The following is a 16110-nucleotide window of genomic DNA, read 5'->3' as shown; positions in this document are numbered from 1 at the left end:
CTGATCCTGTACCTCATAATTCTGCACCCATACTGCAGGTGTCACAGGAGGGTGGAGGAGATTAGAGAATGTGGTTACTGCAAGGTTGGGAGGCAGGCAATTTGCAAGTAAGAGTGGGAAACAAGAGAAGTCCATCCCCCATCCAGAGACCACCAAAGCCATCAAAACTCTGCTGTTTCTTCCTAATGCTCATATCTCTTGTCCCTGAAATTCTTTACTTACTGGTTTAAGAAAGCTGGGACATACCAAACAAAACAAAACAAAACAAAAAAAAAAAAAAAACCAAAACAAAAAAACAAAAACCAAAAAAAACCCCAAAACTAATTACAGAAGAAACAAATCAGATATGAACAACAAAACATGAACTTGATCCAGCTTCCTGACATAAATTTCTCCCCATACAAAGTTCAGGTAACAGCTCTAGATTTTCAGGTTTCCATGTAACAAAATTCTTACGTATTTGAATAACTAGAGATCTATGAATATAAACTGGAATAACTCTGAGCTTAGACCTAACTTCAAATGCTTTGCTGCATTAAGGTCTGAAACTTGGCAATAAATTGCAAAGGAAATGAGACAGCCCCTGCAGAGTAAAAAGGACTCCTTGGTTTATAACATTAAGACAGATAACAAAGATAAAAAATAGTGGCTATCACCTGTCAGTTCTGTTACTTAAAATATTGTGTTTCCCTCTGGTTGCAGCTCTTCATTAAAGATCTAGACTCTTCCAAGATTTTTCACATGTTTACAAGGATTTATTACAGCCACAGTACTGTCCCAGAAGCTATCCATACACTAGTTAATATATCCTAATCATACTGGTGTCATCTAATTTTGCTTGGTTTGTTATATATGGCTCAAATGAAAAGCAGCTCCACCTTCTAGAGCTGGACCCAAAAGCAGCTCAGCTACTCTCTCAGGATTAAGTCAATCAATGTGTAGCTAGTTCCAGAATTTTCATTTCAGTTTGTGGAAGTGCAAAAATGGAAAGCTCAAACTGCAGTGATCTGCTTGTGTTAATTTGAGGAATTAAATACTTCTGCACTTTTCCAATCTTTGATCTTTTTAAGAATTTATTTGTACATAGCCTATTCAATAGTTTTCAACTATATAGATATATTAAATTCAATCAGAATGAAAGAAAATGTCTATTGCAAAAATGTAATGACACAATAAAATTGAATTACAGAGGGAAGAAAATACTATTTTTAAGAATGTGAAGTGCTTCTGGTTTATTTTAACTGTGATGTTTATATTTTAGGAGCTACAAAATGCCACAGCATCTGAAGGACAAGTCGTAGTATTGGAATGCAGGGTCAGAGGACCCCCTCCCATTCATGTTAAGTGGTTTCGACAGGGCATTGAAATTCAAGATTCTCCAGACTTCAGAATTCTCCAAAAAAGTAAGGCAATGACATGGTTTAACTTCAGCCGGCAGTTGAGGACCACACAGATCCTCATTCACTCTCCTCCAGTGTGCTGGGGAAGGGAATTGGAAAAGAAAGAGTGAGAGAACTCATGGGTTGACATACAGTTTAATAGGGAAAGCAAAAGTCTCAGAAGCAAAGCAAAACAAGGAATTTTTTTCACCCCTTCCCATGGGCAGGCAGGTATTTAGCCATTCTGAGGAAAGAAAAGTTCCATTACCTGTAAGTTGCTTGGGAAGACAAACACCCTAACTCTGAATGTTACCCCTTCCTCCTTCTTCATCCAGATCTATATGCTGAGCATGATGTCAGATGGTTTGGAATATCACTTTGATCACTGCAGTTTGTTGTTCCTGGCTGTGTTCCCTTCCCAATTCTTTGTGCATCCCCAGCCTCCTCACTGTCAGCAAGATACAAGTAACAGAAAAGGCCTTTATAAAAAAAAGTCTCTGTATTACCAACACTGTTTTAAACACAGATCTTAAACACAGCCCACTACCAGCTACTGTGAAAAAAATTACCTCTATCCTACTTATATCCAGGACATTTTCCTTATTCCATACCATTTATGTCATGCTCAGGTCCCATACTAGCCAAGAGATCCTCATGAACCACTACTTCTCATCTTTTGGTCCAGTACACACTTGCACTGCTTCTTGTGAGGGCTTCTCCTCAGTTGTTTCACGTTGTTCCTGGTACAGTAATTCCTATAACGTGCAACTCAAATCACAGGTTACAACAATTTAAAGGTATTGCCATTACAATCTTCTCCCGTGGTCCCACTGGGCCCCAGCATTGGACTTAACATTGCCATTAACTCCTTGCCTTGTTTCTAGCCTAGCTAGCAACAAGAGGTTCTGGCTGCCTTTACCTCAGTCAATTCCAGATGTACTAGACACCACTTCAAGTGAAAGCCAGCCTGGCCTGCACTCTGCTACCAAAGGGATTGAGGAAAAACAAATTAGTGATGCCAGTTGTGGCATCCCACTTGGCTGCCTTTGACTCCAGTTCATCTGGAAGTCCTAGCACATCTGGCACAGCTGTACTCAGCCAAAACCAGCTCAGACAATAATCTGAAGTGGCTGCTTTTAATACAGGATGGGAAAAGATCATGAAATTAGTCTGTCAGGATTCAGTTTTGAACAGAGTCCTTTCCTCTTCCCGTTTCAATGCTAATGGCTAGAAATAATAACTGAACATCTACCACTGACAAACAATTTAAATATTGTTGATTTTGTAATGTCTGCACAGGTTCTCTACTTATTTACAGTATTTCTGTATAATATGTTTATTCAGTACACTGATATTTATTGATTCAATCTCTAATAAATTTTTCTTGTTTGTTTTCCTTCCTTATGATGTGATATGCAGAGCCACGATCTGCAACTGAACCTGGTAAGAATCATATGAAAAAATAATCTCTTGATTCACTAGCTCTTTAAGTTTGTACTGAAACCATAAATAGAAAAGTGTTTCTGCTGAACATTGGTAAACTGAAACCCCCTTAAAGACAATACTGCTTTATCACACCTCCCATACTGTACTCTGTCCTTTACATCAATTCCTTTATTAGTTAAACAGTAAATTCCATTTAGACCAGCAAGGGGAGTAAATGGTTTGCTTGCTACTGATGGAAAAAGTACAAGTCCCACAAAATTCCATTACCCAAACAGTGTTCATAAGAATTACATAACACCCAACCACTAAGTGCTAGTTTTACCAATCCAGCTTGGCAGATGTGATGTGTCTTAAACACAAGTAAAACCTGATCAAAAAAAAGAAAAAAAAAAAAAAAAAAAAGGCACTGATTCACTTTTTCTAGCCTATTCACAAGATAGAAGTCCTAGATTTTAAGTGAAAGGTGTTCTTCCAGCTGCAGGTTTTCTCTGCTTCATTTTCCCATTATACATCATTATATACTGGGGGAGATTCTTGAATAGTAAGTGGATGCTAAAAGACTGAGAATGTTCTTTAATGTTTCTATGTCAAACATGTAGAAGAGAAGACAGCAATACATCCTGAACTTTGCTGTAAGAGGGTGACCAGTTGTGCTTGAATATTCTTGAATTTGGAGGGAGTGTTAATTATGACACTGAAAAAAACAAAATTTTTCTATCTCGAATCTGAGTATTTCCAAAGAATGTCTCTGAAGGATGCTAGCCATGGGGGGACGTTTTAACTCTGAGGGGTTGAATTAACAGGCAGTACAGACCTACCAGCTGAGAGATATTTGTAAAGTGACTGTGACTATGAGAGTACAGGCAAGGAAAAATGCAGCTTTTCTTTAATTTTCATGGAAATGAGAGGAAGGAAAGAGGGGAAAATCTTTTCTTTGTCAGCTATTCACTTATTTTCTTGCGACTTCACAAAATTGCTATATACCTATTTTGCCTCATGTCCATTATACATATAGACTGAACATACACAGGTGTGCATTCTCTATCCTTACAGTTAATACTATTAATCATGGTGTATAACATCATCAGCTTTAGTATTAGCTGATGCCCTGAACACATGTGAGTGAATGATTTGATTTGTGGAGGCTGGAAATGTGAGCCATATGAAGGAAAGAAGAGTATTGGAAAACCAAGTTAACCTCTAATGAGGAATTAAAACATGTCCAACTGTTAGAAATGGGCTATTAGTATTTTATAGTCATAACACAAACTTTAGGTTTTAAATATTATAAGTTAGGGTACAAAATAGTTTAAAGACAGTTTCAATATCATATCAAGCCTTTGGATATGCAAATAAATAGAAGATAATATGTTCGTGTTGAAATAAGTTTAATTCTATATCTTAAAACATTTTCCTGTAATATATATTACAGAATAAGTCTTCCAGTTTAGCTGTTTTCATGATATCTTAAAAAAAAATCTGATCAATAGGTTGACTTTTTTCCCCCTTCTCAGAGGAACATTTCTCCTGTCAAAGTAGCAAAATTTTTTCTAGATTTAATCTATCAACATTATCAGAATCTGACCTAGTATATCTGATTAATTCTTACTAGGAGCTTCTTTCCTACAAAATCGTTTTAACTGTGTTCACTTTGTCCTTTAAAATGATAGATAGTATCTGAAAGGAGTGAAATTTTACACAAAAATTTCTAAGTATAAATTTACCAGCCTATCTCAGATCTCAGATTTTTTAATATCCAGTTTAAGACTCTTCTGTCAAAACTCACAGTCATGAATGTTTGCTTAGTTTTCATTTTGGTAGTTTTTTTTTTTGCCCTTTCACCTTCTTTAATAAGCCTAATGTGTATAATGCTAGATAAACTAAATATTTTAGAGTAGGAATGAAGCATCTTCTAGTAGAGAGGAGAATCACTTTTTTGCTAGAAAGAAAAGGTTTCCTTTTTGTGAATAGTTGAGTGCTAGAAGATTTTTTTTTCATAAACAACTAATTTTCATATTGTTAGTTGCAAGGTTTGTACAGCCTCTCTGACAGTTATTGCTATGGAAGAAATAAGAATGTTGGTATGAAACTATCAACTTGCTTTCATAACTGCTGCCTGAAATAGAAAACAGAAGGTGAGATTCTGAGTCCGAAGAGATCATCACTTTGCCAGCCCCCTCACTTACCTGTACTATCATGTTGAAAGTGCTGAACATTCTCCTTCCCATTTCTGGGTAGTTTGCAGGTCCTGAGAGAGGATACCTAAAGTCTTCTAAGGGTGCTAGGGAATGGATTCTTACATGAAAGGTTCATTCCTTGAATCTTCTTAAGTATAGAAAATTATTTAATGTTGAGGTATCCCATACCAGCAAGACAAGAATAGGAAGATATCTCAAAAGAGTTTGGTATCTGTATTGTTGCAGTTTTACAGATATAACAGTAGTGAATGCTTGACTGCAGTCTGGCTGGTTTGTTGTTGGATTATTTCTATTTTCATGCTTGTAATTATGTTGCAATATATATTTGACTGCAGTCTGGCTGGTTTGTTGTTGGATTATTTCTATTTTCATGCTTGTAATTATGTTGCAATATCTATTTATGAGCATCTTCCTGTGCTTTCGGTCTACGAATGAATTTCAATTTGGCATTTTGTTCTCCCTGGAATCATTGAGCTAAGTACTATACTATCCCTTAAGTTTTGGGCACTTATCTTTTCCTACTAAGCCCTATTAAATAATATAGTATCTTAAATAGTGCAGTGCCTTACACACTACAGAAATTAATGACAGTACACTTACTGGCTTATTTGTGTAGGAATTGACACTGTGCATGCAAAGGGAATGTAAATAAAGTTTGGGCAAAATGTAAATATTTCCTTTTGGCATAAATAATGAGCAATGTTTTGTATATGAGTAGTAATAAGTAACACTGGGTTTTAGGATGTCATGAAAAAAATAAAATTTGTACAACAGGAAGCTGGATATGGGTATCAGGAATATAATAGATGCAGTACTGGTTTCTGATGTAATTCAAACTCTTAGAAGCCAGACTAAACAATGCCTTCAGAGGAACCTTTTCACGAACAAGTATATATTAAATATTGCTATTTAATGTGGATGTTTAATACATATGCAAGATTGACATGTAAATGTGCATATGCTAGATAAGTATTCAGAATTTTGAAAGATGGACATGTTTTCTAAAAATTTTTCTAAGTGTAAAACATCCATGGAATTTTACAAATTGTAACAAGTTGTAATGTGACTTTAATTGCTGGTTGTCAACCAAAATCCAACCATCAATAAACATTATAGCACTCAATAACATTGGTTGTCCTTTGACAGGTCAGTACTAATGATTTAAAGGAAAAATATTCAATGAACTCACACGAGTAAGAAATTAGGAAGCAAAGGGGGGTTTTTGGCTACTTTTTTTTTTTTTTTGTTACACTCTATCTACTCTAATGTGTTTTGCACTCCTTTTTCTGTCTAGACAGAAATCAGTTTGCATTGCAAATCCCTCCAGACTGCTTTGTGAATTAATAGCTAGTTAGATTACTCAAAGCCAAAATCACAGTTTGTCAAATTACCTGTTCTCTACTTCTTTCTTGGACATTTTGACTTTATACTGATTGAATCCTTCAAAAACAGGCTGCCTGAGAATGAAAAATCCCATGGAATCCCTTGCCAGCTGTTGATATTTTGACCATTACTCAGCTGTCTGGAGACAGCCACAAACTGTATTGAATTACATTAGAACGATTGTCTAACAGCATGTAAGAAGAAAACTGTATGAAGTAATTTTGCTTAAATTGCCAGGGAATTGCCACATACACATGCTTTTTTTTCTAAGCACAATACTGTGTATGTTCACAAAACACAAAAGATAGTCATCACTTCTCTTGGATTGTGCTTTCTTTTTTCCTGTTTAACTGCTGTGCTCCAGAGTCTCCACTCAAGTTAAGTAGATCCTTTAGAAATTCCCCCCTATTTCTACATGATGTTTGAAACTGAAAATACATGCAAATATTACAGAAATCCTTACTGCTTCCCTGCACTAAAATAATCACCTTTCTGGTAGCTGATGAAATTCAAAACATAGAAGCTTTGGTAGGTTAGCTTGCATGCCAGATCCTTGCACTCTTAGCGAAAAGAGAATTACAACTAAGGATCTGTCTTCTTCTTTCACTGCTGAGAAGCAAACAAGGGCTTGGAGAAAGCAATCTCATATGAGCCATATCTCAAGAAGTCATATTAAGAGAAAAACTGAAAATAGGCTAAAATTCCCCTTCATTTAAGGTGGTCTGATCAACTTACATATTATTACTTGTCAATTAAATTTTCAATTGTACTCTATGCTCTCAAGATACCTACAGAATTCTTTCCCTGCCAGTGACCTCATCTTAAGTCTGACTGCTACAACTATCCTTGTTTGTTGATGCTTCTAAATTCAAAGTAAACAACTGATCTGTTTTGTACTATGTGATCTGAAAAAACAGAACAAAACATTGTCATTCCTGTCCAACTGTAAACATTTAAAGCTTTTTGGAATGCAGTAATATTCACAGCTATGTTGCTGAATGCATTCATTCCAGCCTTGATGCATACACCTAACTTAACTTCGAACTAGGTGGCTTAGGCACCTACAGTATCATAAATGCCTTAGGGCAAGCTTTAGCATAAACTTTTCCTTGACAGTGATAAATGGATTAATTTCTCCTCAAACCTGAACAATGTTTTAGGGGCTAAATTTTTGTTGCCATAGCAGTGTACCATTTGATATTTATTGTACCCAATCTGGCTAGATAGCAGACATCTTGGTTATTGATTACATATTGTGTAACCTAGGCTCTCCACCCTAAAACTAAATTTTATTGCTCACAATCTCATTTACTGTTGTTCAGCTTTCTCACCAGTCTTTTTTAAGTGTCAAACATAGTCAGTCTTGTGCATCTTCTGAAAAATTAACTGTTCAGTCCTTGAGTGACATAAAGTCTATTAAATTATCCAGAACAGCTGTCTGACTGGATAAAGCTATATGCAATAGTGATCATCAGAAACAGGCAAATTTAATAAATTTTTTGTTATGTTATTGCAAGCTAAGGCATCTACAGGTCTGCTATACTACCATTTATTATGCTACTGTGCATATTCTTCTCTATTTTCACTCTTCTCTATTCTCTTTATATAAAAAATGCACAGATGCCTAGATGAGAAGTAACCTGATGGGCCTATTGTTTTGAGTTTAACTGGAGTTAAACACTTGTGGAGTATGCAGGAGAATAAGACACAGGTTGTGTACAAGCTGGCAGAGTTCTGTTTTGTTGGATTTTTACCAGGAAACCACTGTCTCTGTGTATCAGAAAACTTAGGGCTTTGAACCTACAGCTCTGGAAATTGATCTTTCATTGCATGGGAATGAACAACTACCAGCAAGGGACTGTACTTATTTCCCCAACTGTGTGTGCATTACAGTGGAGGAAGTTAATGGTCACATTCAGAAATGAAGTTGCAGATATAAGTACTGCTCTACCTTTAATGAAATACAGAGAAACATTCTGAAGGAAACATATTCCAGTGATAAAATTTACTAAAATACAATAGTTTTCTCTCTTACCAAAGTTTATTCTTCCTGATGGACTCATGAGCCATAAAGGGAAATAATTGCTGTGTAAAATGTAATCTTTCTTTCTAAATAACTGACAAAATGGTCAAGTACTTGCATGCCTAAGCATTTTACATGTTTCAGTGAACAAAATGCTTTTGTATTCATTTAGTCAAGTGTTAAATATGTTTTAAGGCCCTGAGAACAGCATTTCAGAGCTGCTTTCTGGAACACATTTCTGTGATGAAGTTATTTGTCAGCTGATGAACGTCAGGAAGTAGAACAGACATTATTTCCCTTAAATCTTCTGATTCTGCTTAGCACAGTACCAGAAAGTAAAATAATTACATAAGTCAGGATGTAAAGGTAGAAAAATACTCAGAACACTGAGTGTATCCAGAGTGTATTATGGAAATCTTGAAAGAACCTTTCTTTTGCCAAATTACTATTTCATTTCTATCTGTTCCACAGTAGTAAGCCTTTTAGCAAGGACCTGGAGGTGAGTGATTCTTGGCTTGGAGGAGGAAAATCAATAAAGAAGATGGCAATGTGTTGTTCACATGTGCTTTTTGCCTAAGCTGCCTTTTGATTTGTTCTTAGGATTTTCATGTGTTCAGTTTAGCCAGTTTTCTCATGATTGATCACAAATGTGTTGCAGTTTGTTTGTCTGGTTGAAAAGACTAAATTTTAATCTCTGATTATTTCCATCATTAAATTACTCTGAAACTTTTTACAGGAATTTCTGCAATCTACCATATATAATTTTAAAATATGCCTCAACAGTAAGCAAAGCACATAATTGTAGAATCCATTAGAATTCTTTTGTCACTGAAGAGTGAAGATTGGCTCTTCTACTGTGATAATTTTATAAATTTAAAAAGCTGCAAGAATGTTATGCATTAATTAGCTCTGCTGTTTGAAAAACAGGACTTCTGCTTGTTGCTATGTTTTATATTGCCTTTGCCCTCTTTCAAAGAGCAGTTCTCAGCCTGGTGGAGTGATCTTCTTTTGCAGTCCTGAAAGACCCAGCTTTCAGCATTCTGCTGTTAAATGAACAGGAAACTAGAATGCTGCCTGTATAAGGTTACATCCCCAGGGTCAGTTCAGTCCAGGAGTACGCACGTGTGGTTAACAATACAGCTTCCACTGCTTATGACACACCAAGGCTCTAAAAAAACCTGATCTCAGTAGTTCAAAAACTAGCTTGTGTTACCCATTACTTTCCTGATAAGACCTTTCATGAGTCATTAATCTTCATCTGTGTTAGATAAGATCCAACATGCTATAGTCTTACCAGACGTGATTCTTGCAGCTACACAGAATGACTGGTTTGCGATGCCAAAACAAAGGCATGTTCTGCTCTCTGAAAATCAACTCTGAGCCAAATATTTAGTCAGTCATTCATTTTTAGCCGATTTCCAGTACAGGAAGCTTTTGGATTCATTGTCATTTATAATTGGAAAAAACTCATAACTCTTTTGTAAACTGTCTAAATGAGACAGCGGTCTGTCATTCCACTATTTGAAAATGTTTTCCAATTTGAACAATAAGAAGTGAAGTTGACCTTACTGAACCTCTTCTACAGAATAATTTTCATATGGAAGTTATTAGATTCTAAAGTACTTTTCCTCATTTTAGGGTATGCTTTTTTTAGCTGATTATGTGATAATATATGGGAGTATGTGCAAGTGTCCAACTTGCAAAATGCATTTTTCTTTTTTTTTTTTTATTTAAACTGAACATTATAAAATTTCTCTGCTTTGCTTTTGAGATTAAAAAATCAGCATAAACAAAATCGACTCTGAATTATTTGAGGAGACCTGTAATGTAGCATTGTTCATGTATAAAATTTTATCTGTAGTGTAAATAGTAGGATTATTTAGATCATCTGTACTGTGACATCTTTAAAAAACTGTTCCACACAAGTAGAGATAAAATAAAATGACTTCTTAGAAGAAACTGGAAAAAATATGCCTAAACAGTTAAGTGTGCCTATTATAAATGGATAAAACTGATTTTGTAAATGTTACTGCAAAACTCAACCTAATATACTTCACACGAATTTTCAGACAGAAGCCATGGTATAATCAAAGCCTATACCATGGCTTATCAAAGTAGAATGAACAAATTTAAAACAGCTACAGTCTGTCACAGCATTCTAATAGGTTTTGGGGATACTGATTTTTATTATATTTTTAATGTATCAATTCTCACTGCTGTGTAGACAGTGACAAAAATTATTTTCCCAAACTCTGCATAAGGGGAATATTTATAAATAATTCTGTTTAGTAAATACAGAAGAGCTAATTGGAAGTGGTGATAAAATGTTTTCTAGTTTTACTGGAAATGGGATATGATATGAATGTTGCATTAAATACAGAAAAATAAATTAGAGAAAGAAAGAATTGTGTGACATTTGTACTGATGGTGTTATTTAGAGACACAAAAAGAGCTTGCAAAGATAATTGTTTCTGGAAACCATTACATTCATTTGTATTAATTAGTATTGTCCTGCATTAAAAAAACATTGAGTGTGTAAAATGCACAGAATTGTATCTGCAAAATTACTGTTCAAGCCAGTTTTGAAAACTTAGCTTGATGAATTTACTTTTTTCAGATGCAAAATTATTTTCCTTAAAGCCATTTATGTTGGAAGATCTGCAGTTCTCACAGTATTTCTTTGTAAAAGTCTACTTTCTGTCCTTTTAATATACAGTGCATAAAACACTACATGGTACTTTAAATAGTTTATGATGCACTTTATTTTTCTGTTTATTTCCAGAAGAGATATGTACACTTGTAATAGCAGAAACCTTTCCTGAAGATTCAGGAATTTTCACCTGCACAGCAACAAATGAACATGGTTCAGTAACAAGCAGTGCACAACTAACTGTGTGCTCAGGTATGCGACAAAGAGAAGGAGGAGTGAGGAGCTTTTAGTCATAAATCTTACATAATTAATTTACCTGTGAGGTTGTCAGTCTGCTTTCTTTGTGGAAAATGGCTGCTGTAAGACATGGGGATTGTCAACCTCAGTGCATTCATATAAAGCAAACTGAATGTTTCTTATGCTCATTTCCTAGTTTAATATTTTTATTAATGAGAAATACATTCTTAAAGTTCCGCCACAAGCCTGGCATATCTTAAGCATTAGGGTTCAAGACTAGATGGCAGCAGAGGCAAAATTAAAGAGATGAAACTATGCTACTAAAGGTGGCCTTCTGTAAAATAAAACACTGTGACATAATATGTTTCGTTTTGTGATATGTTTCCATATATATTGTCATGGGATGCACTAACCCAGCTGCCATTGCAAACTTGCCATGTATACATGCATTCTTCAGCATTTTTAAATTATTTGTTCCTCAGTGGTCCTGAAACTTCAGGAAGAGGAAATCCTGTTTTAGCTGTTGTCCATACTTGTCAATCTCAGTTAGTGTCTCGATTCCTTGAAACAGATTTAGAGAAGTCCCTAAGGTTTCTAGTTGTGTCTTTGCATGAGGCACACTCAGAAAATGAATAGCCATCCATATATCTAATTAAATAATAGCATAAATTATCAATAGGAAGCATAAATTATCAATAGGAAGACTAGAAAAATACCTTTATAAAACCAAAGATATTTCACCTTTTAAAAACTGGAAATACACCTTGTATTTACCATGTACTTTGTCTATGACTTGTTGAAGAGATATTCTTTTTGATTTCTTTTAGCCAACTTGGAATGCTCTAGTGATGATTTCCATCATTTCTCACCACTTTCTCCAGTTGAAATTAGCTCTCTTGAGCTTCCTTCTAAGAAGCTTCCAGATACCCACCAAGCAAACAACACTGAGGTGAGACCTGGTGTGATAGACCTTCAACCACAGCTCAATACATCTGAGGAAAAATCAAATGGCATTCATCCTCTTCATGGAGTAAATGGAATGATTAACAGCAAGCCAAATGGTGATAAATCCATCCCACCTCCAGCTGTCTTGCTTTCACCTACAAAGGAACCACCACCTGTGCTTGCCAAACCAAAGCTGTGAGTATTTTGGAGTGTTTTTGTTTCCTATAAACTTGATATTTGTTGACAGCAATTTTTTACCTGAAGCGATTCAGCATTAGACAAATGGACAGTCACGGTGCCTGTTCCTTGAACAGTCTTGCTGCTGCTGTGATTTATGTGCCAAAGAGCTGAATACAGGAGACATTTGTTTCCTTCACGTAATGCTACATCAAAGGGAAGTGCATTCTGTATCCCAATGCCTTTAGAGAGGTTGAAGATGAAGTCACAAATAGAGAAATACTGTAGTGGATGTTGCTCCGTGCCTTTTTTTCCCTAGTCACCATACCTAAAGATCATAGTGCCCTGAGATTTTTGGATGCCATTTCTCTTTCAGCACTGGTTAGGTATTTTTCTTCTGCATGTGCTTGGGTTTGTGTAGTCAGTGGATATTCAGGTGTGTAATTTTTTTATTATTTCTTATGTTTATGTATAACATATCTCTCGCTCTGCTTTCAGCCAGATTAAAATAGCTCTCTTATAGCTAAAAATCTGAGAAGGCAAAACGCTAGGAAAGGACAGAGAAATGAGTGGTAAAAAAAGTTACAGTAACATTTTTACCTTTTGTTAATGGTGATACATTATGCATAAGCAATATTATGCTCCCTGTTAACTCATAGTTTGATTTTAACATTGCACAGACTCCTCTTTTCCATCTCCCTCAAGAATATTTGGAATGTGATGAACTAAAATGCTACTTTATTTCATTTGCATCAATAGTTGGAAGGATATGTAAATTATAAAAATGTGTTTAAGAAGAAGCATGAAACATGGTCTTAAAGCTTATCTAGGACATTTGCTTTATTCCATGTTTTCACATAAAACTTGCAAAATATAAAAATGCTGTTATTTTAGCACTCATGTTTGAATTTAAATGCACAAAAACACATTTGAGGCAGCAAGCCAACAGTATTCCCTTTACACTCTCACCACTTTTTCTTTCAGTTGCTCTTTGTCATTCTAAGCAGTCTCTGGCAACTGTACAAGGGAATGAGGAGTGAAGAACTAGAACGACAGAGTAGTGAAGTAACAGTATATATGGTGGTGGTTGCATGTATGTGAGGGAGGCTGCCGAGGATGGCAACTTGCAGATGATATGTGATATGGAGAAAGCCAGGTGGTCCTGTACCCAGCATACATATCTGTGGCAAGAACCACTTGTGAAGAAAGGAGATAGTGTCTCCAGCAGAGCAGTAAAAAAGAAATTTCACTCCAGAGCTTTCTTTCCCAGACGCAAGGTTGCCTGAGATAAGGGAAAGAATGTGGTGTAAAAGACTTCATTGTATAACGTTCACTGCTATGTCTGCAAAATTTGTTTTGTTGTTAAACACAGACAACATAAAACACAGAAACGTGAGAGGGATGATATTGCAAAAGTCCCTTCAGTTACTGATGTCCAAATTGATGACCTTGGAATCCCTTGTGTAATTACTCTTGATTCCTATATTTTGAAATTAACAACACTTGATGCACAAGAGACTGATCTTGACTGCAGTCAAGATACATGTTTTGCTCGGTCAAAGGCTGTATACATCTGTGCTGCTGTCAGAAATTGAAATCTTGCCTTCTCCTCAGCCAAGTATTTTGCTCCCAAGCACAGTGATAGCATAAGGAAGGGAAAAGGTGCCAACAAGAGGAGAAAAAGAAATGCTTGACTGCAGAGACTTGAAATCAGCTTTCAATATTTGGAAAACTGCTTCCTTAGTAAAAGTGAACAAAATAATGACATTAAAATTAGCTGAGTAGTAAAGTAGCTCTCTCAACTGTAAGAATGATATCTCTTGAAAATAACTCATCTATGGAATTGTATCTGTCTGTAGAGTATTAGATGACAGAATCAGCACATACTAGCAGTGAATAAGAGCAAGCACACTTATAACCTTTTTTAAAAGTTATTTAAACTAATAAATTGTTAACTATGGAGAGAGCTTTAAGCTTCTGAAAATCATTAATAGGTTAATTTTTCAGGAAGACTGGTTTTAAATTTCCAAAATAGTATTTTGTTTTTGAGTTTATAATAAATTATAAATTACTTAAGAGGTTTATCTCTGAACTGTCTGAAAACAGTTTCTTCAGCCAACACTGAAAGTAATTGCAAAGAGTTTGGGAATGATAGGGTAGTTTTGGTTTTATGTTCTTTATTATTATTTTTAATTTAACAAGAGGGAGAGATTGAATACCTTCTTGCAGTATGAAATAAATTTGCATCTTGGCAATGTAGCTGTAACCAGCACCTATAAATAATGAGTTATCACAATTCAATCTAATGCAAGAGTGGACATGCTATAGAGAGTTCTGTAGGTGTTTTCAGGCTTGAAAAGTGTTTTTAAAGTCCTAAAAAACATTCAGGCTGTGGTTACAGACACTTTAATTATACTTAAGGCATCATTAGTTGTTGCTTCAGTGTGATGCTAAGAAAATTTAAAAGAGTTTAATATGACAATATTAAACTGGGAAAAATATATAGAGAATTAATTAGGAATAGTCAACACCAGATATTTTGCTAAAGTGAAATCTAGAAGACAATAATTCTAAATATGTTTAAAAGGCACAATATTTCATGCTGGTTTTTTTGCAACATGAGTTTCTGTAGAGTGAAAGGGCTGTTGAACTGAGACAAAAAGCCTTGATTTCTGTGATTCTGATGTCTGCTGCAGTGACCTATTTGAGGAGGTTGAACTATTACTGTGCCTTGGACTTTTTGGCCCACAATGCTGTAATGCACAGATGAGTTTCAGAAGATCCCCAGCAATGTGTGTTATCTTAAGATATTTTGCATCTCTCAAAATCGGGCAAATTATGTTAATAGTAATTTTAGTTTGAAATCTGTGTATGAGCCTTATACTTATAATCCTCAGTGTGAATGTCTGCAAAAAACACACAAGGCTGTCCTGGAGGACTTTATATAACATGTCTATGGTTTCAAATGAAGAATTTCCATTTAAGTGGCTTGGTATCACTGTTACTTTTCCATGAGTCTGTTAAAACAGTAAGAGAAAAAAGATGGTGTTCATATGGTTACTGGATGTACCTGTGTGATGTTTGTTGGCTTTGTAACAAGCCAGCATTTCAAAGTTCAGAGACTCGGTGTAACGACAGTGTGGTGCCAGAGCTTCCTGACTGTCTTGAACTCTAACACCTGACCGGAGAGCTTCTCTGCAGTTGTCTCATGTCCAGCCTCTTTGTGTTGGAGGGTTATCCAAGTCTGTCATATACAATGACCACAAAGAGTGTAAGCTTAAAGAGAGTTTATTATATCCATTATAATTGTGTTTGATATCTGCAAACAGTAAGCACCTTTTTAGAATACATTGAGAAGAGCTGGATAGAAAAATAATAAGTGAGAATAGGCAACAGTTCAATGATTCACGTAGCTTTACATTCATGAGCAAAGGTCTATCCATATCCATTTCTTTTGTTTCATCTACTCTGCTCTTTCAAGGTTGATAAGGACCTTTGGATCTTTATCTTGCCGTTAAAGCCTACCCTCAATTAAACTTTGATCTACACATATTTTCTACTGTAGTGGAAATAACTAATGCTAACTAAATTTGCTAAAATGTAAAGCGGGATAACTACACATAAGGTTAATCCCTCAATAATAGTACAAGTCCAGAGTATTTTCTGCATCTG

The 16110-nt window shown here is 35.4% G+C and overlaps 1 protein-coding gene across 12 annotated transcripts in view; it reads left to right on the top strand.

The window, feature by feature from the left end:
- PALLD (palladin, cytoskeletal associated protein) overlaps positions 1 to 16110 on the top strand; it is a 189836-nt gene that overhangs the window by 69662 nt on the left and 104064 nt on the right. For 10 of the 12 annotated variants that reach the window (XM_012573473.5, XM_012573475.5, XM_002186714.7 and 7 more), the window contains 4 exons: positions 1262 to 1403; positions 2799 to 2822; positions 11212 to 11331; positions 12144 to 12456. In XM_012573473.5, the coding sequence (XP_012428927.5) occupies positions 1262 to 1403; positions 2799 to 2822; positions 11212 to 11331; positions 12144 to 12456 (599 nt within the window). The remainder of the gene's footprint in view (positions 1 to 1261; positions 1404 to 2798; positions 2823 to 11211; positions 11332 to 12143; positions 12457 to 16110) is intronic. The other 2 variants (XM_030271386.4, XM_072928412.1) reach the window with 1 other exon arrangement.

The sequence above is a fragment of the Taeniopygia guttata genome, chromosome 4 (assembly GCF_048771995.1).
Source record: "Taeniopygia guttata chromosome 4, bTaeGut7.mat, whole genome shotgun sequence".
NCBI classification, from domain to species: domain Eukaryota; kingdom Metazoa; phylum Chordata; class Aves; order Passeriformes; family Estrildidae; genus Taeniopygia; species Taeniopygia guttata.
This window is presented reverse-complemented; position numbering and strand designations above follow the sequence as displayed.